Source organism: Capricornis sumatraensis, chromosome 13 (genome assembly GCF_032405125.1).
Source record: "Capricornis sumatraensis isolate serow.1 chromosome 13, serow.2, whole genome shotgun sequence".
NCBI classification, from domain to species: Eukaryota; Metazoa; Chordata; class Mammalia; order Artiodactyla; family Bovidae; genus Capricornis; species Capricornis sumatraensis.
In genome coordinates, this window is record NC_091081.1 from 55,493,371 (window position 1) to 55,519,803 (window position 26,433).

The 26,433-nt window shown below is 40.2% G+C and overlaps 1 protein-coding gene across 1 annotated transcript in view; it reads right to left on the minus strand.

Annotated features, from left to right (window-relative positions):
* ARHGAP18 (Rho GTPase activating protein 18) overlaps positions 1-26,433 on the minus strand; it is a 136,270-nt gene that overhangs the window by 68,071 nt on the left and 41,766 nt on the right. The window contains exon 2 of the mRNA XM_068985063.1: positions 1,020-1,216. Coding sequence (XP_068841164.1) covers positions 1,020-1,216 — 197 coding nt within the window. The remainder of the gene's footprint in view (positions 1-1,019; positions 1,217-26,433) is intronic.

Below are 26,433 nucleotides of genomic sequence, written 5' to 3' on the forward strand. Positions count from 1 at the left end.
GCCTGTACACCAAAGATATACTTACAAACTTATGGTCAGCACAAGGCATGGAAGGCAAGCTAATATAATAGATACCAGAGTTAGACATGAGAAACCTAGTGTCTTCTTGAATTTAACGCTGATTTTTTTTTTTTAAAGCATGAAATTTAAGAGGAGGGAAAAAAGTATATTTTTCCACGCTTCTTCCAGAATATCAAGTACAATAATGGGGACTGTGGGAAATGCAGATAGAGATGACAGCAATTATGAACCAAATATGAGAAGTAAATAGGGAGGCTAAAAATGCTAATACCACCTTCCACTTTCGCTGTCAAAATCTCCACCCCAAGCTTAGCTGGCTGAACTGTGTCACTGTTGCCAGTCTAGAAGACAACAGTCTGAAAGAGAAGATGACCAAGATGAGGATAGGTCTGCAATCCACCACCAAGGACTGATTTATGTGAATCTTTCTCCTTCTAGAAAAAAGTTATCTGTCTAGTAACAAGATCACTATCCTCAATCATTTGAAAAGCTGTCATGCAAACAACAGAGCAGATTTGTTCTGCTCTTCCAGAAAGTAGATTGACAATAAGTGAGTCAAAGGTAGTGTGGAACAGATTGCAAATCAATAAAATAAAGAACATCAAAACAGCTCAAGCTGACTGAACAATGGAAAAACATCAACATCAGCAGCAGCTGTACTCACTTGAGGCCAAACAACCATGGGGCTAGGATACCACAGATGGAATTTAAAGAGACGTTAGATGATTTCAAAGATCAACTCCAGCCCTAAGAGTCTATGATACAGCTTAGCCAATAAGAGTCTCTAGCCATATTCAAAACTCAGTGAATTTACTTATATCATTTATATTTGGCAGCTGCATCTATAATTTGCCACAATTACGTCATTTTTAAGTTGAAAGGCAACTACTATTTTTTTTCTGGTTTTCCTCATTTTAATTTCTTTCTTCCTATGTATTCATTTCCCATCAATACATATAAAATAAACTAAGAAAAAGTTTTATTAATTTCACCATTACCATCAGGCTCTTTGACAACCACCACCTCTTGATCATCTTGTCTGTTTTCATGAGATTTCTTGATATTTTCTAGTTCAGTCCAATAAGCTTCCATAGATAGTTCATCCAAAGAATCCTGGGAACTTGATCGATCAAATGGAGGTCTTTCTGTAACTTTGGTGACTTCCTGGTTCATAGTATACTGGCCATATCTTCTACTGTAAAGTCAAAAGAAAACATGGTTCATTTAGTACATGAGGAAGTAGTACTATTTTTACAATATCATAATACTAAGCTGGAGAACTTGGAAACTCAATTTCTCCTTAACAAAACCAAAGAGATATTTGGTTTGAAACTGTTTACCTTAAGAGGCTACTGATTATAACATGTTTGTAGAATGAAAAGGTTTATCCTCTACAGAAAACTTTGGCAATGAACAAACAGCCATGTGATAAATATTTTTACATTTCCATTTCACTTAAATTATTTTAAGGCTCCTTTAAACCTGAAAATTTGTTCTTAGAAAGCAACTGATTAAAGGTGAATAAAATTGGGATTCAATTTTACACAGTATTTCATATTTATCATTGATAATTATAAATTAAACTCAGTCAACCCTTACACAGCAAATATCTGCAAACAATGAATGAGGTACCGCTTGAATTTTCCTTTTTTGGAACCAAAACATAAATAGAAGGATAGTATATTAAGTTTACTGTTACACCCTATTTTAGAAAGCAACATTTAATCTTTATACTTATAAATGTACCGATTATTTACATATATTTTAAAACGTGGTAAAATGCATTTATTGGCAATTCTGAATACATTGAGAATTATCTCTTAAACATTTAGCTTATAAAAAATTTTATGAAAAAAGGATACATGAATAGGGTGGGTTTTTTAATAACTTCAACTATATTTTTTCTTTATAAATCATATCCTACCTACTCCCAAAATTGAATTGAAAGGCCTAATAATAAAAACCCATATAGAAGAGAAATACTGAATTGTTTCATGATTGTTTATATTGAGATAGAAGAGGAAAAGCCTTATTACTTGAAGGAGGAAATTTTTCAGCTATGTTTTTCCCCTTTATATTCAATAATTTTTTAGAAATATAATTTGAGTAGAGATAATAATTGGTGAATGAGTATTTTGTTATTCTAATTTCAAATCACTTTTTTAATCTCCCAAGAGGATATTAGGAAGTGATACACTCTTCTAGACTAGTTTTACTTACTGCACATAGAGAAAATAAAAAGAAATGCAATAAAACAAAATTCTTTAATTGTCTGTGAACATTTTCACATTGAAACTGGCCTCTCCCATAATTATTTAAAATAGTAGGATTTAATATGGCATAAGGAAGAAGGTCACTAAACTCTGGTGGAATCTACCCAGTTATTTAATTCCAACTGACTTCTCAGAAAAAGTCAAAGCAGTTAATTACCTATTGCTGCAAATAAATGCAATATAACTGACTTAACTGTAATATGCTAATTGGCCAGTTTTATCCCTGTAAAAATGGTTCTGTCTTGATTACACATTTTATTAATGCAACAATTCCTATCATCTCACTCCAGTAGCAGTCCTGGGGTGGTGATGGGGGGGTCAGTGTTAGATGAGGACCAACAGGAGGAAGTCTAGACGTGTTTGTGTGAATCTCTTTCCTCTAGTCTCCATTGTACAGTTTGCCTCCCCATCCCTTAATTCAGAGACAGTTTCTCCCTCCCTGCCCCAACTCCTGTTTATATCCTTATATCCCACTCTGATCCCTTCTCTCACCCAGTGGCCATGATACCATCAGTGTCCTCCATTTAGGGTTTACACTTCTGACTCTTAAATTAAAATGCAAATGAAAATGCTCTCTTTCTCTTAGAAATGAAAAGTAAACTATATTTTTTATTTCTGTGATCACCAGCTCAACTGATCTTTAGTTCATAATCTTTAATCCTGCTTTATCAGGACTAGCTCAAACTAATTTCATAGAGTATCTGCCAAATTCACTTTTGATTTCATGTCCGGTATATGGATACCCTTCCTTGCTTTTGTTTTACCTCTCATTTTAAGATTGTCTACTATATTCCTATTTTCTACAACCTTAGCCCCACGATGAGAACTGCGGAATGTGTGAAGTATAATGACTAATGTCAAATAATGTGTTTTATCTGCTCACAGGAAAGAGGTGCCGTTGAACGAAAAGTACATTAAGCCTTTCGCTCCTGAAGGAATGTGTTTATTCTGGCAAGAATTTTCCAGTAAATTTCCATTAAGATAGCATGTGCAGAAAAATGCAAGGGCATTGAGCAATAGCACTGTTACGTAAATAACCCTTCTATATCAAGGCCTGCTTTCAAAACATGCATAAAGCAAAAATCTAATCATTTAGTGCTGATGAACCGACTCAATATTTTGACTCTATTAAGATTCAAAAGCTGAAAAGGTTTGTAGTAATAACCTGAAGATACTGAGTCATGGAAAGGGAAGATTTTATTTTATTTTGGATCACTGGCAAATTTTGCAAGAAAACAATTTCTTTTTTAAATATTAGGGGATGGAGTATAGGAAGGAGGCAACCATCCAGTGAAAGTTCCCATTAGCTGCTGAATATTTTACATTTTTTCTAAAAATGTGACTGAACATTCTTTATTTACAGTTTACATCAATAAACATGTCATGTCACTGGTTTTCTTCTTAGATTATTCTCACTTTTGTAGTTCAGACAGGCCACAGCTAAAAGCCTGTCCCTTCTTAAAACTGTCCTGGTAACAGGCCAGTTAACTGGTTTCCTCTCTTCTGTTTTTAGGAGTATGCTTTTACGACACCATGTTCATTCTGCAAATTGAACTCAAACACATAAAAGCAACATCTGCTAGACATAATGAAGTATGGAGCAGAGATATTCTGTATTTCCAAAAGATCCCAGCCAACACATGGTGCTCAAATCAGAGAAACACGCAGTTTGCCCCACCACACGCAACTACCAATTACCCCCACCTGACTCACTGCCAATGCTAATTCTCTTTTCATCCTTCCTCACTCCCACCCAGAATCCTGTGTCCTAAATATCCCATGAACACTCTTTCCCAGCTCCCCCACTTCTCACCTTTTTACAACTAGAACTACAGAACTAGACACTCTAAAAGAAGCTGCTTCTTAGTCTGCTGGACAAGGCATTACATCACAATATTATCACTTGGGCTCTTTTTCCCTGGGCACTAACATAACAGCAAATACTCAACTTTACAGGCTCCCACTGTCCCCCGGGCCTTCATGGTGTGTTATCTTCTGGCAGCATGTCCTCATGCTGTGTTGATAAAAATTGGGGATCTGTTTCCTTGTATTTTCCCCAGGTGTATTTTTTCCCATTTTTCTGTAATTTCTTTTTTTTCTACTCAGTGAGTGAATTTCAAATGCACTGACATCATTCAGGGTATTAGCGATACCTGTTATTTATTTTGTCATAGAAATCTTTAACTGATCTGACGGAAGTTGTCCTCCAGAAGGAGGCAGACTTTACCATGCACTTCGCTGTGGTCCGCTAGAAGAACACTCATGATTCATCCTGGTACCACTGCAGTCAGTGAACTGATGGGGAAACATACAGGACTGGGAGTCCTAAGCACCAAATGATTCCAGCTTTACTTAACTTTCTTTCATGATCCCTGGAGGACATCACTCCTCTGATTCTAACTTGCTGCTATCTATAAAATGGAAAGAATGCCAATAGCCTTGACGACTTTGTTGTAAGTCATCCAATAAGAACGTCCCTGGTGGCTCAGCAGTAAAGAATCTGTGGGTTCGCTTCCTGGATGGGAAAGATCCCCTGAAGAAGGAAATAGCAACCCACTCCAGCCTTCTTGCCTGGAAAATCCCATGGACAGAGGAGCCTGGCAGGCTATAGTCCATGGGATCACAAATGCGTTGGATATGACCTAGCAACTAAACAAAACAACATCAAATAAGAATTCCTACTGAGGAACGACCTTAGAGGTAACCAAGAAGGCACTCAAGTTAGTGTCATTGCTAACATTTGTGTAACTGCTAACTACAGATAACTGCCTCTCCCACAATAAAGTCACCTTTGCCCTCTTCTAAGGTTCAGAGAAATTGCTTATCCTCTAAGGACAGTCATTCTTTAACCTCTGGTCTCAGGACTCTTCTACACACTTCCTAATTTTCAAGGGCTTCCAAAGAGTTTTTGAGGTAGATTATATTCATTGATATGTACACTATTAGATCTTAAAATTTAAAAAAACTTTAAATACTAATTCATTTAATAAGAAATAATATTTAAGATGTTATTTAAGAAAACATCATAAATAACATTGGGGGAGAGGTGGGGAGAAGCCCTATATTTTTTTTAAAAAAATAGATAAGTAGCACTGTTTTACATTTTTGAAATCTTTAATGTTTAGTTTAATAGAAGACATACGGATTCTCCCATCTCCCTCTGCATTTACTCTTTTGCAATATTCTAAGTCATGTAATTTCTGGGAAACACCACTGTATCCTCAGGATAGCATCAGAATGAACAAGGCCAGTTAACAGTTTGGGTTATTATGAAAACAGTTCTGATCTCCTAGATCCTTTGAAGGGTCTCGAGAGCCTCAGGGGTTCCATGGCCACACTTTGAAAACCGCTGCTCCAGGATTTCTCAAAAACACCTAATGGATCTGAGAAAGCACTTTTCAATTCTGTGGGCAATGTTCCAGAAAGCCTTACTGAAAGAAATAGACATGCTTTCCTAGTGACTCTTGACCTACTTCTTTGTTTATTTTAGTTTAGTTTTATGGCCTTTCATCAAAACTGGGACTTACTCCAATGATATATCCATATTTAATTCATACTACAATGACAAAGAATAAAAGCATATTAAAAAACCCCTGCCTCGCCAATGTCTTCCATCATCCACTTTCATCCATCATGCACAATGGGCAGAAATTCTAAGCTTCCCCTTTTGGCCAGTGTATTTGAAAATGGGTATTTTCTTTAATGCTCCTTTGCCATCTGTACCTCTTCCTATAATCATCTCAAGGCATTTATTTAGAACTAGGACACTTCTTTGCACTCATATTTAACTACATGATCCAATCTCTACTTTGTGCACTCCACCCCATCAACAGTTATACTGCTAAACTTCACATCCAGTCTGTCTCTCAGTCCTGGTCCTTCTAGAAGCATTTTTTTATGGCTCAAAGTCTGCTTTCTTGAAGTCCTTTGATGCTAGGATTTGGTTTCATATTCTCACAAGATCCTTTCTAAAAGAAGTATACTCTCTTTCATGCTTCTTATTCTACTTTCACTTCCAACACAGGAAAAGAAGGGACTGGGTTCAGAGATATGAGGATAAGGCTATTTTTGTTTTTGTTCTGTTTTTAAGGTGCCAAAAATAAAAGTTCTTATTGAGATAGCAACTTATCAACCATAATGACCAAGTATATTTTAGATAAAGCCAAATTTATTGAAGTGTAAGCTTTAGAATGTTATTGGACCTTAGAGATTTAAACCTATCCCATCATTTTCTAGATGAGGTAATGAGTTGCCAGGGCTAAATCTTCAAAATCTCAGCAAAGTGATGGTGAAACCAAAATTGGTGTCCTCATGTCTTCTGCAGTCATTATACCAAATAGAATGGAAAGGGTAGAATTTACTTTTTTTCACATCCAACGTTCCAGTCTTTGTGAGTTTGTACTGCACATAGCAAAACCAAAAGTGATCTTGTTGACACAGCCTATAATTAATGTTTTTAAGTAACCACTACACTTATCTAGAGAAAAATACATTTAACAATCAAATCATACCTCTTTGAAATGCATGAGAAACCTTTTCCAATGCATTTTCTAAAATGTGATTTATGCCATGCTAGGGTACGACTTCAAATATACTTTTTGTTTTGTTTTTTTTAAAAAAAAAAAAAAAAACCTTGTTTCAAAGATGTTTAAAATGTTTTAAACATTCACTCTGGATCTACATTACCTCTAGGCTGGGGGGAGGGGGAAGTGCTTCTGATGTGTAGATTTTTCTTTTTCATTTTATCAGTGATATTAAAGAAGTAATCACTGCCATCTGAGATGGTAAAGCTATTAATACTCCGTAATGGCCTGGTCCATCAGACTACATTGAATTTGAGTGACTAGGAAGAACTGCAGCCTATGAATGACCCATGTCATTTCTTTTTCCCTGTGAACTGAATGCCTACTATTGTTTAGTTGAAAGCAGTAATTATTAGAAGTGGCTCTGACACCAGGAAGAAAGAACACTGACAATGCCTTAAGGCAGGAAGAAGTTGATTAGGAAGCAACCCCTCTCTGGCCTTTCTTTCCCCACTCCCAGGCAGCCTTCAGAGCGCAGGAGAAAAGTTCCTCACATCTTCTTCCCAACCCAACTGCTACAGTTTTAGAAACACACTAATTTTCACTATCCAAGTAAGCTTACTTTTTTTATCCTTTGCACATTTTAACCCTTTCATCTGGGGGAGTGGGGTGGGGGAAGCAGTAGTAGTTGTGTTAATCCCAGTGTTAATCACTCAGTTTCCAACTCTTTGCAACCCCAGGGACTGTAGCACCCACTCTGTCCATGGGGTTCTCCAGGCAAGAATACTGGAGTGGGTTGCCATTCCCTTTTCCAGGGGATCTTCCTGACCCAGGGATTGAATCCAGGTCTTCTGCATTGCAGGCAGATTTTTAACCATCAGGGAAGCCCATGGCATGGAGGGGTGGAAATAAAAGTTACTCAGTATTTCTTTCAGCTTTTTCTTTAAAAATAAAAATCACTTAACATCTGCACAGCACACTGCTATAGTCATCACAGAGCGTCCACCCAACTTTGACACACAGCAAAACAATGAACAAGTGAACTGATGATGCACCATTTACCCAACACTGCCCAAATCAAGCTGGGAAGAGAAGCACATTAGTAAGGTTGCTGCGGGAAAGCTTTGAAAACTTGGCTTTATCACTTTTACGAAAACACTGCGGTAGAACCAACCCATATGTGAATATCACTAACAGAATAAAGGCTATAGGTGGCAGCCACAACCACCAGGTGTGCACTGGTGTGCACCTAGTAGAAAGGAAGGAGAAAAGGTACGAGACAGAAAGGCATGTGGAAGCATCATGAGGCAACCAGAGTAAGCTGGAAAAACTTCCTTCCCTTTTAAGTAGAGACACAGGTTATGTAAAAGGGAAATCACGGGATAACACCAACCACCAGGCAGAGGACTTTCCTATTTTCTCTTCTCTTCTCAGTAGATGTGAGATCCTCTTTGTTCTGAGCTCCTCCAATCTCTCTCAAGAGGCAGTTTTTCCTTCCTCAACTGGAGACATGACTCAACAAGTAGACAAATGAGAGCCAGGGATCTCAACGTCAAAGTCATTTTCCAAGACGAGGCTAGAGAGATCTGAAGCGGGACTTTAACGTGAAATGTCAAGATCTTGGAAGACTGGTTCGAAGCACGTGGGACTGAGTTTGCATATGCACTCCAGTCAACCTCAATTCTCCATCACCAGGACGTGTCTCTACCAGACACTGGGATGTTCCTGACACAGCTCGAATCCAGAACGCTGGCCTTTCCTTGTTCTGGTTAGCCGTGAAACATCTGGAGGTGCAACACGAGCAGCCACTCGGCATTTGGTGGCTCTCCAGTTGGATCTGTTTTACAGCTGTCATATCTTGGCACCTTTCTCCAGCGGGGGCGGAATAAAGACATTTCCTTGCTCCTTCAGTCTCCCCCCAGCCCTGACCACAACTCGGACTGTGTTACCCACACTTGTGTTTCTACCACTACACTGTGTGTTCCTTGGGGCAAGTATCTACAAAGTTCTTTCTGGGTTTTTATTTTTTTGCTGCTGTTGTTTTTTCATCTGGGTATCCCTGGGTTTAGCCATCCATTTACCATAGCAGATGCTTGGGAATTGATGATCAATTACTGAATTATCGTTGCCTCTGAAACAACATCCTCCTTTTAATTTCTAAGGTGCTTCTTATTTAATTGCACAAAACTACAAAGGAATAAAACAGGCACATGAAAAGTAGACAATAAAAAAATTAGTCATCAGGAAACCCTAAAAGGTAATTAACAAGTAATTGTTCTACGGCTCTATAACTCTTGAGTGTTCAATTTGAAGGTAGGCTTCCTTATATGAAACATATAAAACAGCCATTTTCCTATCAGACCGTACCTAATATTAAGTCACAATCAAGCCCTGGCATACAGTTTTTTAAGCACACATTCCCTGGTTCCATCCTGTCGACTTAATCGCTAAAACAAATAAGATATTTTTGTTGAATCCCTGCAGTGTGTTGGGCACCTTATCAGAGATGTCTGTTCAACCAGCCTACTCAAGTCTGCATTGTCAGAGAGATTAGAAATGATACTGACACTGGGCAAAGGTGGAATTTTCCAGTTCCTCACCGAACCAGCAGCCCAGACAGCTTTCAAAAAGGGCCTCTGGTTCATGACCTCTGCTTTAGCATTGTCCCTAACATGCTTCAGGCCCTGCTGTGGTTCACCTTTCCTTCCTCAGAATTTCACTTCCTCTCTAACTGCCACTATCCACTCACCTCCACTTCAACCTCTGCCCAATAACCATTTCCGCAAATTCAGATCAATCATCTAGGTTACCTCCACAGCCCATCCTGGGACCCCTCCCCTCTCCCTAGCACTGTTTACCACAGTCCTCCTAGATTTGCCTGAAGCCCACTCATATGGGTCCCTAGGCGCCACAGGCTACTCTTTCCTGAGCCAGAGTCTGGTTTTCTCACAACTGTCTAATGCCTGATTCTTTTCTCACAAAAGTTGTGAGGCTTCAAAGGTAGCTATTAGCACCCAAAACTGTCATCAAGCTTATACCTACTTATTTTTTATTGCTCTTGAAAAATCAATTTTTTTGCCTTTTGGATTTCAAAGCTGTGCTTTTTTCTTTCTGAGGAGTCTATCAAGTTCTCATCATGTTTTCAGAGGTAAAAGACCAAAAGTCTTCCCATCTTCTCTAATATGCTTGAATTCCTCATTCAAAAGTCCCCTATCATGCTCTCCATTAGCTTAGAATCTCAACATTACAGTTAACCACATGCCTTAAAAATACATTAATGCAAATGGACAAATCTTCACCAATGTGCAACTCTGTCACATACAAAACTTGACAATATACTTCAAGATCTAGGATACAGGATAGATGTCTAACTGTTGGCCAGGACACTCATTCTGGGCATTGACTGCCTACAGACTGACAAGTTACAATTTTCTGATATCTCTCTCCAATTCATAAAGTAAGCTGCTATTGATTCATAAAGCCTACCATCATACATTGTTGCTGTTTTAGTCACCTAGTTATGTCTGACTCTTTTGTGACCCCATCGACTATAGCCCACGAGGCTCTTCTGCCCACGGTATTTTCCAAGAATACTGGAGTGGGTTGCTATTTCCTTCTTCAGAGGGTCTTCCTGACCCTGGGATCAAACCTGCATCTCCTTCACTGGCAGGTGGATTCTTTACCATGAGCCATCTGGGAAGCCCGCACCATCACATAGGTATTAACAAAATATTCGTTGATGTAACACAAAACTATGAACACTAATATTTTAGAATACTGTTGGACAATGGTTTCACTTATTTCTATGGGCCACTCTCTTGCCTTTCTATAAGACTTTATATACATATTAACATCAATTTTCCTATGCCAATAAAAACATGGACACAAGGCAAGACTGGATTAAAAAAAAAATCCTTTTTATAATAACTGAAGCTAAATGCACGGGCATATACTGTGGAAAAGATGGGGGCATTATTAACTCTTTTCAGTCCTTTGTGATTGTTTGTTACAATAAAGTTGGGAAATCATCTATCTCAGTGGGGCCATAGTGGCATAAAACCAAGCTTCCATCAGTCAGCATAAGGACTGCTATAGACAAACACTGAAAAAAATGTTCAGAGTGGAAGGATGTCTGTGTTTATGTTTCACAATAAAAAGGGAGAAGACACATATTTCTACATCATTTCAAAGTAACGCTGATGAGTAGTAATAGCAGAACAATTTAAAACAGCAGTAACTGTGCGGCAAATACCTGGGTAGGAAAAAGAAAGCTGCTTCACTTAGCCTGCAAAGTGCAATTTTATGGATAGCTCCAAATGACCTTCGAAGAGTATAATGTTCCACCAGTAAGTTCTGAAGGCCAGGATGTATTTTCATAAGCCAGGTACTAAAAGTCAGCTGTACCGAGGAGATGGAAGGGGGTGGTGAAGAAATAATTTCCAGCTCTTGAAATAATTTAGCCAAGCTTAGAAAAAATTCATCTGTAACATTTTCCACTATATGTTTTCAGAAGTCAGTTACAATGTAGACCATTTGAATATTACAGGATATTTTTTTTTTCCTTTTTCAATGAGATTACCTGAGACCACTTTTTTCTTAGTATGCTTCCGAATCTGAGCTGATTCGACATAAGACAGATAGATATGAACGCAAGTAGCCTCAAAAAGACATGAAATATAAAATAAAACATGGAAACTAAAGGCAATTTCTAATAGTAAAATGCTGCCTAGGGGTGGGGGCTTTAAACCTAATTTTTGAAGGAAAAAACAGAACAAACCAAAACGCTCACAAAAACAAATGTTTTTAGTCAAAGTTGCTGAGCTCTGTTTAGAGGACAGAACAAGGTCCAAAAGACAGAGAGACCTAAGTGACCCTGAGGAAAGGCAAGGGCTTTATGGGAAAAATTATGAGAACCTGCAGAAGGGAAAGAAAAAATACAAATAAGAAAACATAACTAAGACTTCCCTGGTGGTCTAGTGGTTCAGAATCCACCTGCTAATGCAGAGGACGCGGATTCGACCCCTGATCAGGGAGATTCCACATGGCGCTGGGTAACGAACGAAGCCCATGTACCACGACTTCTGAGCCCACACCCTAGAGCCTGGGTCTGCAACAAGAAAAACCACAGCACAAGGCCCATGCACCACAAGGAGAGAGCAGGCCCTGCTCACTGCAACTAGGGGACACCCACGCGCAGCAACAAAGACCCAGCACAGCCAGAAATAAATGAATAAATTAAAAAAAGAAAAAGAAACCTAACTAATGCAATTCCCATATCATCCAGCACAGTTATGGGCACACAGAGCTCTGATAAATCAAATTCTGGGAAGACCAAATCAAATCAAATTCTACCACATCAAATTCTGGATAGATTAAATCCTCCAACTGGATTTAAGTTTATGCACCTGTCTTGGTTGAATTCCTCTCCTGTTCTCTTAGGAAGTCTGAGAGTCTCCAGCTCATCATCAGGCTTATGCCAACCTACTGTCAACCTGTTACTTACATGGGGCAGCAATATTCCCACTTCACCAAAAGTAATATGGCATCTGGTTCCAAAATGCCATTCCTTGTGGGAATTTGAAACAAGCTAAGAAGTTCACAAGAGTTCCCTCCCTAGCTATGGCCAAGGCTGTTGGCATTCCATAAAAAGCTGATGATAAATCAAGGTCCAGCTCAAAGATTCCAGTCTCCCACTGACATTTCTCTTGCTCTCTACTGCTGACCCCACTACTCCATACATGGATTCTCCTTTCTGCCCAGTCTCTACAAAGAAACAGTCCAGACTGAGTGATATCTCTTTCCCAAAGGTCATCTGCTGAGTTGCCTTCTTGAATGAATCCCATATTCTGCACAGACCAAGGCTCCCGGGAATTCACATCCTAGCCAGGTGTGCCACCCACGCCCCTTCTTGCCAGGAAAGAGAGGTGGAAGAAAGAACTGTCATTTCAGGAAGCTAACACTGCAGAAGAGATTAGCAAGAGGGTGACTGACTATAGAGAATGAGCCTCTTGAGACAGAACAGAATCTGAGTAAGTTCTACAAGGAAAAGATAAAAGGATGTCATGCCCCTAAGGCAGAAGGTGGTATTTATGCAGGGCACCAAGGGCATGGTAGCAAGGGATCAAAGATAAACTTCCTTTACTATCTTGTCAGAGTAAGTTAGAAAGATCTAGGCCACCAGACACTGCACAGTAAACATCCAAGACTCAGAATTTTTCTAGTTCTTTTTCAACTAGATGTTTGAGGCCCAACTATTAAGTGTCCTCACCTCATAAAGGACTTCAGTTATTTGCTGAAGATGGTTCTATAAATACACAGCTCCTACTAGAAATACTTCTGAAACCCTAAGCATATGCCAACCAATCTAATACAGGAATGTAAATTTCTTAATCCAATAGCTTTGTGAATAGAAAATTTCACTGAAGAATGCTTACATTCAATCTTTGGTCTTCATTATGCTATTGCCTGCCTGCTAAGTTACTTTAGCTGGGTCCAACTCCATGCAACCCCATGAATTAATTGTAGCCTGCCATGCTCCTCTATCCATGGAATTTTCCAGGCAGGAATACTGGAGTGGGTTGCCATTTCCTCCTCCAGGGGATCTTCCCCACCCAGAGATTGAACCCGAGTTTCTAATGTCTCCTATATTGGCAGGTGGGTTCTTTAACACTGTGGCACCAGAGAAGCCTACTTAATCTACATAATTAACTATATTTTCCATTCAGGTAATGAAGTGGACACTGGAAAGAACAGTGGAATTGGAACTAGGTTAACACTTCAATGTTTTGGCGGAATGATGCTGTAGAACTTGAGATCTCACTTGATACCAACAAATAACCAACTTGTGATTCATACATTCATTCAACAAATACTGGCTCCTCATTAGCTGCAAGATACTATACAAGTTGAGGGTTTCCCAGGTGGTGCTAGTGGTAAAGAACCCACCTACCAATGTAGGAGACATAAGAGACATGGGCTCAATCCCTGGGTTGGGAAGATCCCCTAGAGGAGGACATGGCAACCCATTCCAGTATTCTTACACAGAGAACCCCACGAGAACCCCTCCTCCACAGAGGAGCCTGGGGGGCTATAGTCCATAGGGTCACAAAGAGTTGGACACGACTGTAGCGATTTGGCATGCACATATACAAGATGAAGTCCAAAGCAGTACAGGGCCTCACCTCTGATCCCTAAGAGTTTACATGGTATTAGAATAGATAAAACACATAGGAAAATAATAGTCCAGGGAACACTGACTCCATGCAAATGAGCAGTGCAGACAGCAGGTGCTGCAGAGCTCAGTCCAGTTAGAGGCAGACACAGATGAAGGGAAGTATACAAAATGCTGGTATCACAACAAGAGGCAATAAGAAGGGAGATTCCAGGCTCTTGTTCTACCTCATTCTAATTTTATAAAGCTCTCCCCAGAGCCAACAGTGTCTTCCTGTTATTTGATTCAACTTTACTTCCCTCCAATTTAAGCCCATTTCCTCCAAGCAAATAAAGAATTAATCAGTGTCCTCTTTATACTAACCCCTTTGCTGGGAATAGTTTTAAGTCAGTCTTTTACTATACCTTGAATTGTCCAGTGAATAATGTTCATTTACCTTTTCCTCCCATATTTTAAAAAGCAGTCTCTTAGATACCACATTCTTAGTGGTTATCTGAATCATGATACAGGTACCAGCATATAACCTTTGTACCCGCATATAACCTTTGGGCCTTTTCCTGATTGATTCTTGATCTGCAAGTGAAACCTCCAAGGTGTTGCTGATTTTAGAAGTAAGTACCAAAAAAGGCCCAGTTGGGTGGTCCTTGGCACAGATACCAAAGTAAGAAATGTAGTCATAAGTGTTTCTCCTTCCTAACTGAGGACATTAAACACTGCTCTCAATTGCTTTCCATGGATGGTTCTGCTTTCCTTCTTAAAAAAGCCTTTGCTAATGATTTGCATTAATATTATGCTAATAAAAGTAAGGGGATGCTAACTAATTCAGTCTCTTCAGTAGTAACTAAAGATCAGAAAAAGATGTAATTTGCATATCTTCATGAATTGGTATTTAAATGCTTGTCGCCATTTCTGAAGAAAAATAATAATGTTGGGCCAGCCCGGGCAGAAGTAATTCCTCCAGTAGAACCATCTCAAACCCAAGCATTTCAAGAGATGTTTGGCTTGAATCTCAGATGACATGGATGCGCATTCAAACACAGGGCAACCGTCTGCATATAAATACATTTCAGTTCCTCTCTGCAGAAGGAACTCATTTACTGTTGAAGGCCATTCACTTCCACTTCTGAGTGCTTATTCCTCAAAAAGCTTCCAAGTGTTGTGGGAACAATGATTAAAAGAGGATCTTTCCATCTGTGCATTAGGCTGCAAGACAGCTCCTGCTGCAGAAATAGCTTTTGCATAATTCATTGTGCCATTTTCAACCCTAATCAGTGAATTGCAAGAAGCTATGGAGTGAGTACAGAGGGAAGAGAGACTGACATTTTACTGACTACCACCTAAGCGGTCACCCCATCCTCACTTTGGGCTACTATTCTATGAGTCATGGTATAAATGTCCTCGCTTTATCTCCAACAGCTTACTACCCCACCCTCCCATCTCAAGTGCTGTCATCATTGTTTGTCCATACTAATGTCCCAGCAAAGAGTATTTTTTAGGCTATTATTACAGGAAAGCGTATGGGAAAAAAAGATTCTACTGGAAGTCAGAAGAAATCAGCCTTTCTCCAGCCCTACCGTTCACTGGGTAAGCATGCATGACATAAAATTCACCCTACAAGAATACCTCAATTCTATCCTTCAATTAACAATAAATAAATTTTAAAAAAAAAAGAAAAATAAAGAGTACCTCGTCTTTTCTAAATCTAAAAATTATATAAGTCTAATCTGTTCACATTGATGTTTTCATGTATAAAGTCTGAACCAGTCACTTTGCCTTAGAGTTCCTCCCCCGACCCTGCAACCCATCTGTCCACACTGAGCAATTCGTGAGATCTCAATTCCCTGACCAGAGATTGAACCTAAGTGAAAGCACCAAATCCTAACCACTAGGCCACCAGGGAACTCCCAGAGTTGCATTTTTTAAGGAAGGAGAAAATAAGGTGATGGAAATGAACCTCTCTGTGTTCCCCAATTATCCCTCCCCCTCAACTACAGAAACTTTGATAAATAAATTACCTGGCAATCCATCTAAGAATATACTGGAAAAGGATCCTATGACTATACAAAATTAGAAAAACAAGTGCTTTAGACATCTCAAGGTAAAAAGAAAAAAATCTTTTATAGAATCCTTAAGCTTTAAACACTGAATAGTGAAGCAGATTTTTATGATGTTAAGGAAAGTATGTGATTTTAAACCAGCAAAATAGGTTAAAGATGTGGATTTTACAGCACAAATTTTATAGTAAACTTTCTAATTTTCTATTTCTTACTACTCCATTTATCATGGTAAATAAAGAAATAAACATTCTGAGTTTTTATTGATAGCTGACATAAAGTTACTGAGATTTAGTTTGGTAGTTCATTAAGAATTGAAAGAATCATCTCAAAAGACACTACAAATTGGAAAACTGAATTCAGTGGTAGTATTTTCATATAAATGATTTTATTTTTTTAAATCAACAACTCGTAATTGAAAACGTAACCCTAAACATTAAATACTTTACAGAATATTAAAAAGCATAGAGGGAGGGAGTGGCAGGAAACCTTTCTGAGTTGTTCTGAATGTGAAAATAAATTGTTATTTTATAGTAGTGCTGTCTAATTGAAATAAAAGGCAAGCCACAGTAGTAATTTAAAATTTTTTAGCGGTCACATTAAAAAACAAAAAACAAATAGATAAAATTAATTTTGATGGTGTACTTTAGCCCAATATACCCAAAGTATTATTGCAACGTGTAATTAACATAAACATTGTTAATGAAATCTTTTGCTTTTTTTTCCATTTTGAATCTTCAAAATCCTGTAACTTATGCCTGTATCCCAGCATAGTCTGGACCAACCACATTTCAAGTGCTCAGTCACCACAGATAGCTGGTGAAACTGTATGGACAGCGCAGCTGCAGAAAGGATGAGGCGGTGGGCAGGTTTTCCTCATGCACCTGAATATATACAAGTGAAATAATTCTCTCCTACTCCTAACACACAAAATTTCATGTCTGTCTGACTACAGGATATTTGTTTTTTCAGTGACTCAGTAAACACTTAGGGAAAAAAAAAAAAACACTTAGGGAAAACCTACTTTATTCCACACTATGCTAAATGATGGGATGTAGGTGTATTTCAGACAAGGCAAGCCTAGAATTTGGTAGGCAACAAAGACCCATGCAATGAACTCCAAAACAACAGTGCAAGTGGTGACTGCCATGGGCGCAAAGATGAGAAGTCACAAGCTTTAAGCAAGAGACTTGGTCAAGGAGTTCAGAGAAGAGCGATATGAGCTGGAGCGTGCAGCCTGAGCAATATTCTGCTAGGTAGAACGTGATGAGAAAGGCATTCAAGGCAGTGGCCACCATGGAAGCAAGGACACACTGTGAGCTTGGGGAACTGTGACTGGATTGTTATGGACAGACTATACTGGCTTCCAGGGAAGTGAAACCAGTTGGGAGGCGAGGGGATGGTGTTAAGCATTGCGGGGAAGAAAGTGCCACAGCCAAACTGTACTGAACCTTGACTGTCATACTGAGACACTTGGAATGTGACAGGGGAAGGTCTTTAAACAAGCAAATGTCAGTCCAAATTAATGTTTAAGAAACATACTTTTAAGAAAAATAAATAGTGAGACAGCCTGGAGCTGTGATGCTCTGGAATAAGGGGATTTCTGAGAGATAAGGATCTGAACCTAGAGGGCACTGCTAGAAACAAAAGTGAAAGGACAAATTCAGGAAGCTTCTTTCAGGTAGACTCAAATGACCTTGGGGACCAGTTAGATGAACAGGATGGAGGGCACAGAAGAAAGCAAAATGATTCCAGTGTTCCTGGCCAGGCAAACAGATAACATCATTAACTGGGAGCGAGAATGTAGAACGCAGAACAGGTCAGACAGAGAATGTGATGGGTTCACGTTGGACCTGCTAAGTTTGAGTTAGAGACCCTTGGTTGACATCATATACCTACAGCTCATACCCATCTTATCCAAGATCCATTTGTCTTTATCTCTGAGCCTTAATTAATGACCCTTTAGGTATGAAGTGTGTTTCCACGACTAGCAGCACTAGCAACAAATTTGTCGGAAAAGCACAATCTCAAACCATACCTCAGTGTGAACCCCAATGTGCATTTTACCAAGATTCCCAGGTGACTTTTACAGACATTCAAATTAGAAAAGAACTGCTGCAAGGGTTTGAAAATCTAGATTAGGAGCTCCTAAAAGAGGTACTGACTGAAGGCAGGATAATTTTAGAAGTCATCAGCATATAGATGAGAGTTAAAACTACAGGAGTGCAAGAGTGCTTATTCCCTGAAAACAAAGAACTTTAAACAGGATAGACAAGTCCATGCGGTGAGGAGGGTGCTGTATGTTTCTAATTAAAGAATCAGCATGAAGGTACACAGTGGTTCTCTCTTGCTAAGTACATTAAATAAAAACTGAACAAGGAGAAGAGGAAGAAGAGAAACTGGAAACAAAACCTTTAAAACAGTGAAAGAACCACAAAGGTGAATCTGCATTAAAGCTTTGAAGAACTTGTATTTATGATTAAGATACACACACGTTAATGTTCCTTAATATTCAGGGATGTTTGTTGAGGAACAGATTGATTGAAAAACAAATGTAATGTGAGTGGAGGCAGAATTCACTGAAACCTTTGTGGCCACTTCTTGCTGAAGAAGGACCGAGAGCCTGGGGCAGAATCAGAAGGCCTGGATGCTAGGTTGGCTTCACCTCAGGCTGGCATCTGCCCTCTACACACCACTCGGCTATGTAATGCGGGGGCTTGAGAACAAGATATGCTCTTCCAAGATTTCCAGCTGCAACTGGCTATGTGGGGAGGTGAGGTTCTTTTGTTGCCTCCAAAGACTCCCTGACAACAGTATGAAGAATGTTCTGTTTCCCACCCTCGGCCCATCCCCGCCACCTCATCCCATCAGCTCACCCAGCAAACAACTTTGCTGAAGTTTCGTTCAGAATCAAACAGCTGTTTAGAGCTGGTTTCAAGTCCACCAAGCGAATCTTCTGTGTACTCTGTTTCCCAGGCAACGCTGACGTCGCTGCCCGCTATTGCCACAGACAGGATCAGCACACCCAGGCCTGCAACCAGGAGAGAGCCCCGTGCAGACTGCTGCTCCCGGAGGCAGAAGACCCGCTGAAGGCGTCTTGCTAGATGCCAAGCCATTGAAAATCAGTGTGCATAATGACCATTCCGTGTAAAAGCCTTACCATATATACTTTTTAAATTGGGTTTACTGCAGGTCATAGAAGCAAAGCTGGGAATACAAGCTGGGCTTTTATGTGGGGGACTGTGCATCTGAATACAAATATGGCAGAAGATGAAAGTGCAGAAGATAAGGGCTGGATGCTCTTTCAGTAGCCAGTGCAGCCCAGTATGAAGGGCCATCAGGGCATGATGCCTGCTTCTTGGCTCCTTGAACAAATACTCAGTGTGAACCTGCACTCTCCTTTTGAAGTGGAGGTAATTTGGCTATTGTCATCCTCCTGCCTTAATTAGACTCCAGTATGGATCTGGAGAGACATCTTTGTTCTCCCAGTGCAGAGGCCCTTCACAGTAGCCCATGAAAGCTACTGAAACATCATCTTCTGTAATAAACTCTTCCCTTCACTGCAAAGTGGCATCAGATGATCTTCGAGATGGATACCAAATCCACATGTGCAAGTGGACTTTCCGTTTCACTGTGTAAGGGATTCCAGGCACGTCTACCCAGCCACGTGTCCAAAAGTTAGCTCTTCTGCTAACATCGGGTCCTACAGTTCATGCCCATCTCACAAGATTCACCTGTCTTTACCTCTGTGCTGTAATCAGTTGGTATGAATCAAACACTGAGAATTCACACCCACACTGTCCCTCACATCAAGGTTCAAATAACCTTGCCAGTTTTTAATGCCAACACATCTCAGTTCCTACCAAGAAATTTAAAAGCCCTAAATCTGCTGGGAAAGGGGGGAAATTCACATGCCGTGTTTCAAATGTAAATGTTAATAAAATTTGATTTTCATTATCTATGCCACATGGTTGCTACACAACAAGAATAAAAGGAAAAAGAAAAAGAAGAGTAGAAGGAGTATTTAATAATTTGCCGGAACAATGATCCCAACAGCAAGACTATGAGATAGTCGCCATTATTATCCCCATTTTAAGGATGAGGAAACTATGGATTGAAGAAATAAATCAAAATGAGAAGGAAAGCCAGCATGCAATCTATGCCATGTGGCTCCAGAATCCATACTCTACGTGGCAGAAGCCTTTGAAAGCTGTCCTCAGAAATAGTCATTCAAGTCACGATGGAGGCTGGAGCAGAAATGACCCTACAGATCATTAAGCAAATCATTCTCAACCTGCCTCAGCTTCCCAGCTGGCACGTGAGAGGGACCGCAGCAAATCCCCAGCTATTATCAACATGCTTAAAGGCATGAGTGATAAACACAAACCATCCAAGTCTTCTCTGCCTCTCTTCTCTCTGACAACACTGGTTTTTTGTCATCACTGTTGGTTTGTTTTAGAGCCAAAGATAAAGAGCTGGGTTTAAGTCCTGCATGAAATCCTCAGAATTCTTTGTTTCCCTAGGCCTTATAAATCCGGCCCTTGTTTATTCAAACATGAATACAGCAGAGTAGAAAACCAGGTGATCTGCCCAGTGACACAGAGCTACAGTAACTACCGGTACACAGTCCTGCCAAATCGCCAAGATTTCCTGATTCTCAGTCAGGAAACAGCATAACCAAGTACTTTGCATGAGGACAGATGGTATTATGACAGAGAAAACACATTACTCTTCAACTTTATCAGCAGGGTAATAAAGATGGGCAATAAATACTCCTTTTATTGATAATTATTTTCCCTCTGTGAACTTTGACAGCCCAACCCACTGATCCTTGGGCTAGTCTAAAGAACAATTAACCACAGTGACACCACTTTGCATATTCTCCTACACAGCCCCACTTACTGAAACTTACTCCTTTGGAAAGAAAAGAGCTATTAACACTAAAACTTTAGCAGTCACCAACTGGAAGCCTGCAGGCAAGATCTGGCTGACAGAAATGTTTCCTTTGGCCAGCAGGGTATTTCAAACAGTTTGATTGGTTTACCACCTTTTTCTCTCCTAACATGTTTCTCTGGGCAGGCAGTTTGCCAGAGTCCCTGGCAGCTTGACTGTTATGCTATCTGCTGGTCCCTGTGGGCATCTGGTTTGCAGTCTCTGCTTTACTGCATTAATATTATGGTATTAAAATAACAAGACCCACTATTTCACACCCATCACCCATGACCGATACCTGAATGCTGCATCAAAATTGGGCTCACTTTATAAAGAAAAAAGTGAATGCAGAAGGGTACAGAGGATGGAACTGGGAGATTGGGTATCCTGATTCTGGTCCTTTCTCCATCAGTAAATAGTGGAATTACTTTGATCGTGTCACCTATTCTCAATGGATCACAGTCATTTCCTCATTTGTAAAACAGGGAAGTTGGCTGGCTACTTAAGATTTTTTGCTAACTAAAAAAACCTGTGCACTGTCTCTTTCCTCAACCACATACAAATACAGGAATCTTCCCAGACTGGCAAAGGTCTTTAGCAAAGGAGGGATTTTAGGAGTCACACAGACTAGAATTTATATGTGGTTCCATCAATTTCTGTGAAATTTTAGGCCAGTTATATAAAACTCTGAGAGCCTCAGTGTGAGTACTTTCTATGTACTTACACTCTCAGGTACCTTCTAAATTCTGAAGATCCACGAGTTGCCAAAACAAAGATCTTGTTCTTATGAAGCCGACATTCTAATGGTGAGGAGAGAGAAAATAAAAATCCGTGTAATCTGTCAGGTGATAAGAAGGGCTATGGAAATAAATTAAGTGGGTTAGGAGGATGAGGGAGGAGAGGTCAAATGATTAGAGATGGGAGAAGATCTGACAAGACACTTGAACTGTGACCTGAAAGAAGCAGGGAATAGGGATGGTTTAGCCATGTAGACCCCTGGGTATATATAGGTTGCTCCAGGCAGAATACCCAGGAGTCATAAAATTTAAATGATGTGACAAGCAGAACTCCTGACAGAATCGTTGTGATAAGCTGCTTTCCTCCCTACCCTCTCCCTCACCATGTCCCTCCTAAAAAAAACTTGGGCACGGTCTTCAGGATCTCCTGTCTGCCTTGATATCAGTCCCAAATATCTCAAAGCAAAGCAGACCAGGGGTAAGAAAAACCTTACCTCTAACCAGCATTCTAACCAATGACAACCCGTATCTGTCAAATCCTATTTTTGATACTCAGGTAAGACAGGCAAACCCTTCCTCAACTGTGCTTTGAGGAAAACCTTTTCTTAACAAAGTACTCCAAAATATATTGTTGTTTTTGTTCAGTCGCTAAGTCGTGTCCGACTCATTGTGACCCCATGGACTGCAGCACACCAGGCCTCTCTGTCCTTCACTAACTCCCGAAGTTTGCTTCAATTCATGTCCATAGAGTCGGTGATGCCATCCAACCATCTGTACAGGAAGCTAATGGTAATGATCTGCATTCCTCAGAGGATGGGAGCCAGAGCACAGAAGTTAAGACCACAGTCTCTGTGTAGGAAAGCCTGGATCACACTCCAGCTCTCTGCTTATTGCCCGTGTGATTTTAGTCAAGTTACTTAGCCTCTCTGAATCTCAAGTTTTTCAGCTGTAATTGTGGACCAACATTATCTCCATCCTGAGTTGTGTGAGACCCAAATGTCCATAAAACACCTCAAATTCTCTTGGCACCAAGAAAGGTGCCTGATGATACGTGTGTATTTCTATCAGGGCTTCCGATAGCAAATTATACATCAGCTCTGACTATACAGAAGAGAATGTTATTAAACGTCACCCAGTGGGTGGCTCCAAGTGTAATGCCCCAAGTCGTGCTGCGGAGTGGCCCAGGGACACTGCGCAAGAGCGGACCAGACAGCTCACAGCACCGAGCCCTACAGCTCTAGGCACTGCCCTACTGTTCAGTGAGAGGAGGGCTGTGTCCCCCAGCAAAGCTCAGACAGGCGCTCAGATGCCAGCAGCAAAAAGAGTGACACGTGTTTCACTACAGCCCCACTATCACTACAGCAGGGGTTAGGGGCGCCGAGCCTCCGACCCTGTGCAACAAAAGGTCTGCATCTAACTTACAGCCAGCCCTCCACATCTGTGGTTCCTCCGTATCCATGGTTCTGTTTCTTCAGATTCAACCAACTGCAGACCGGGCAGTATTTACCATTGAATTAAATGTATAAGTGGACCCAGTTCAAACCCATATTGTTCGAGGGTTGCCTGTACAAATATCCTTTGGAGCATCTACCCATTTGCTCGTGCTTCTTCCCTCCTGGAGGCTCCCTGCCCTGGGAAACCTTCTCCCCAACTGCAAAGCCTGCTTCCTCCCTTCTCCCGCTAATTCTCTTACAAGGCACCTCATTACAAGTTGATTTACACACCCTAACTATACATACTCATATACAAATAGACACAAATCCTTTGGAGCATACACAAGCTAGAGATTAAAAAACAAATGCATATATGGTTATAAATAACCCTGCTTGCTTCACTAATCATTTTATGTGTGTATATCTCAATCCACAAATGAGGTTATAATTCCTTCTTGACAGGGAGCACCATCCTTTTCTCTCCTGTTAGAAGCCTGTTTCCTGTTCTATGCCAATGCTTAATACCTCTTCCTTTAAAGCTGGGATGATGCATAGTTTTTATATTGGGGGTCAAATATCTAATTCATCTACAAATATGCCTTTCTTATGAAAAACAAATACAGACTCTCATATAAAATGGGGACAGTTACCAGTGTCAACAAATTTCACAAAATATCGAAACATGTACAAATTAATAATTTTATAAAATCATTTTTACTCATTTTCAGATTAAAAAAGAAACACTATCCTCCTACTTCAAAAATTGGGGAATCCCACACTGCCCCAATTTTACCAAAAAGAGAGTAGGTTCCCACCCCCCACCTTTGAATAACATCCCCATCTTAAGGGCACAATTGTTCAATGTTGTCAAAAACCATGGTGACATTTTTAGAACTGTGATATCTCTTAATACTTCTCGGGGTAGATAGACTTGAACTACAACTCCTATACAGCCCATTAGCCAAAAGTCTTAATATGTCTTTAATAAATGCTTTCTATACAGAGTATTTGTAAATTTAAACTAATTATAAACCTACAATATTGAGTCAGGAATCTACCAAATCTACAGAAAAAGAAATATATATATATATAATCTGGAGAAGGAAATGGCAACCCACTCTGGTATTCTTGCCCAAAGAATCCCATGGACAGATAAGCCTCGTGGGCTACAGTCCATGGGGTCACAAAGAGTCAGACATGACTGAAAGACATATATGTATCTATCAGGCATATAATACATATATTAGATATCTAAAGAGGAAGTTCTCCCATGAAGAGTTCTCTTCTCCCAATGAGTAATGAACTCCTTCAGGAAACATTTACTGAGATCCAAAGTGTCTATGCTACAGGCTATTATCCCCTAGTCAGAAACTGCCAAGCCAGAAGGCAATATGTGAAGGGCAAAGAGAAACTGACAAGAACCTCAGTGCTTCCCAGCAGGCTCCTGGCGAAGGGGGGCAGCTGATAATGCTACCTGGGCTCTCGGCCAAGAGGAGGAAGGTTGACAGGCAGTCAGAAAAGTGCATGTGTGCAAGAGTTGGAAACAAGAAGGGAGAGGAGCGTGGTCAGACAATGGAACAATGGAAAAGTCAGAGGAGGAAACACTGGAGGTATCTTTTTCATCAAGAAAAAGGAAGGGCATGTACATGTATCAGAAAGAAGTGAGAAACAAAATATGAGAAAAGAGGCTCAAAATAGTGCCCATCTCGCTTCTCCAATGTGCTTCAAACACACCCTGGGTATTCAAGCAAGTCCGCAACCTGCAGATACCACAGATATTTAAAGTTCCCTTGTCACTACCTTCCTTTCTTATGGAATCGTCATCATGTGACAAGCTTATTTGGTCTTGCTTCTATTCATTTTCCCACATTCGGAGTCTTTTCCTAGAAACAGAGAGAATCATGCTTCCCAAGCCAGGACATGATGTCAAGCCCACTGTTTTCAGTGCTCATTTATTTCAGAATCACCTTTTCTGTTGAAGAAGGTTATCACTGCAATGCAGATCATGTGTGCAGTGTAAATGTAGCATCATCTTTAACCGCTAGTTCCCAACCATCAGTTTACCCAAATACTCCCCAATAAATATGCAAAATACTGTGTGAATCCAGCCAGTTTCATCATCTCCAAATTCTCTGGTACATCTCTTTGTAAACCATAAAGTCAACCAGTACCAGAGTGGCCTGGTTCATTAGGTCCCCTGGACCTTCAGTTTGCCATTCAAGACACTTGGAGCTTGGCCCCAGCTACTTTCCCCATCAGGCATCAAGTCCATTTCCTTCAGGCCCACTTCTGTCACCAAGCACCCAACCTATGCAAACAGTACTGACTTGCCAAGCCCAGCTCTACCCAGGTCCCTTTCCTGCCCCAAGAACCTCTTCTGCATAGTCCTCCCCAACTTTATGCCCTCCCAACCCTCCCCAGTGCCCACCAGCAAATGATGCAATCCTTGCTTCCGATGGGATCCCTGTCCTGAGAGTCCAGAGCTTCAGGGACAAAGGAAGGCTTTGGAGTCTAAACCCTGCCACTCATTGCACATGGAGCCTTAGCCAAACCACCTAACCTCTTTGAACATCCCTTTCCATATCTGTAAAATGAAATAACAACACCTACCTTGCAGGGCTATTATGAGGACTGGAAACAATTTACAGAAAGGGCCAAATACTATTAATCCATAGTAGATATTCAAAAAAGGAGGATTATGAGTCCATCAAGAACAACAAGGACAACACTGTGAATGTCTCAAGTCCAGAGAAATAAAGCACTCACACACAGGGCTGTAGTATCAGCTGTTGGCTCCTGGAGAGCAGGGCCCAGTCCTTCCCTCTCCAGATACTCAGTGCTCCATCCACTCATCTTTATGTTTAACGGGCATTTTATAAACAGCAACAGGGGAAAAACAACTAAAATAATATGTACCCAATGTTAATGTAACTATCTTCAGGCACTGGTTTTATAGGAGATTTATGAGGCTTTTTAATGTGTGCCTTTTGATATTAACTACCTTTTCTAGAGGCAACAGATATTATAAAAGTCTTGCCAAATGTATTCAACATCTCATCAAAATTTTAGGGTCTCAAGTCCCATTATGAACTCCAAATAGAAGTTACATTAACAACTTCATTTTCACTTGGTTTAACCTCTACCTTTCAAACCTGTCTAATTTTTCTCCTGAAGCAATAATCAAGTGTGGAAGTCACTCAGTCATGTCTGACTCTTTGCGACCCCGTGGACTGCAGCCTGCCAGGCTCCTCTGCCAGTGGAATTTTCTAGGCAAGAATACTGGAATGGG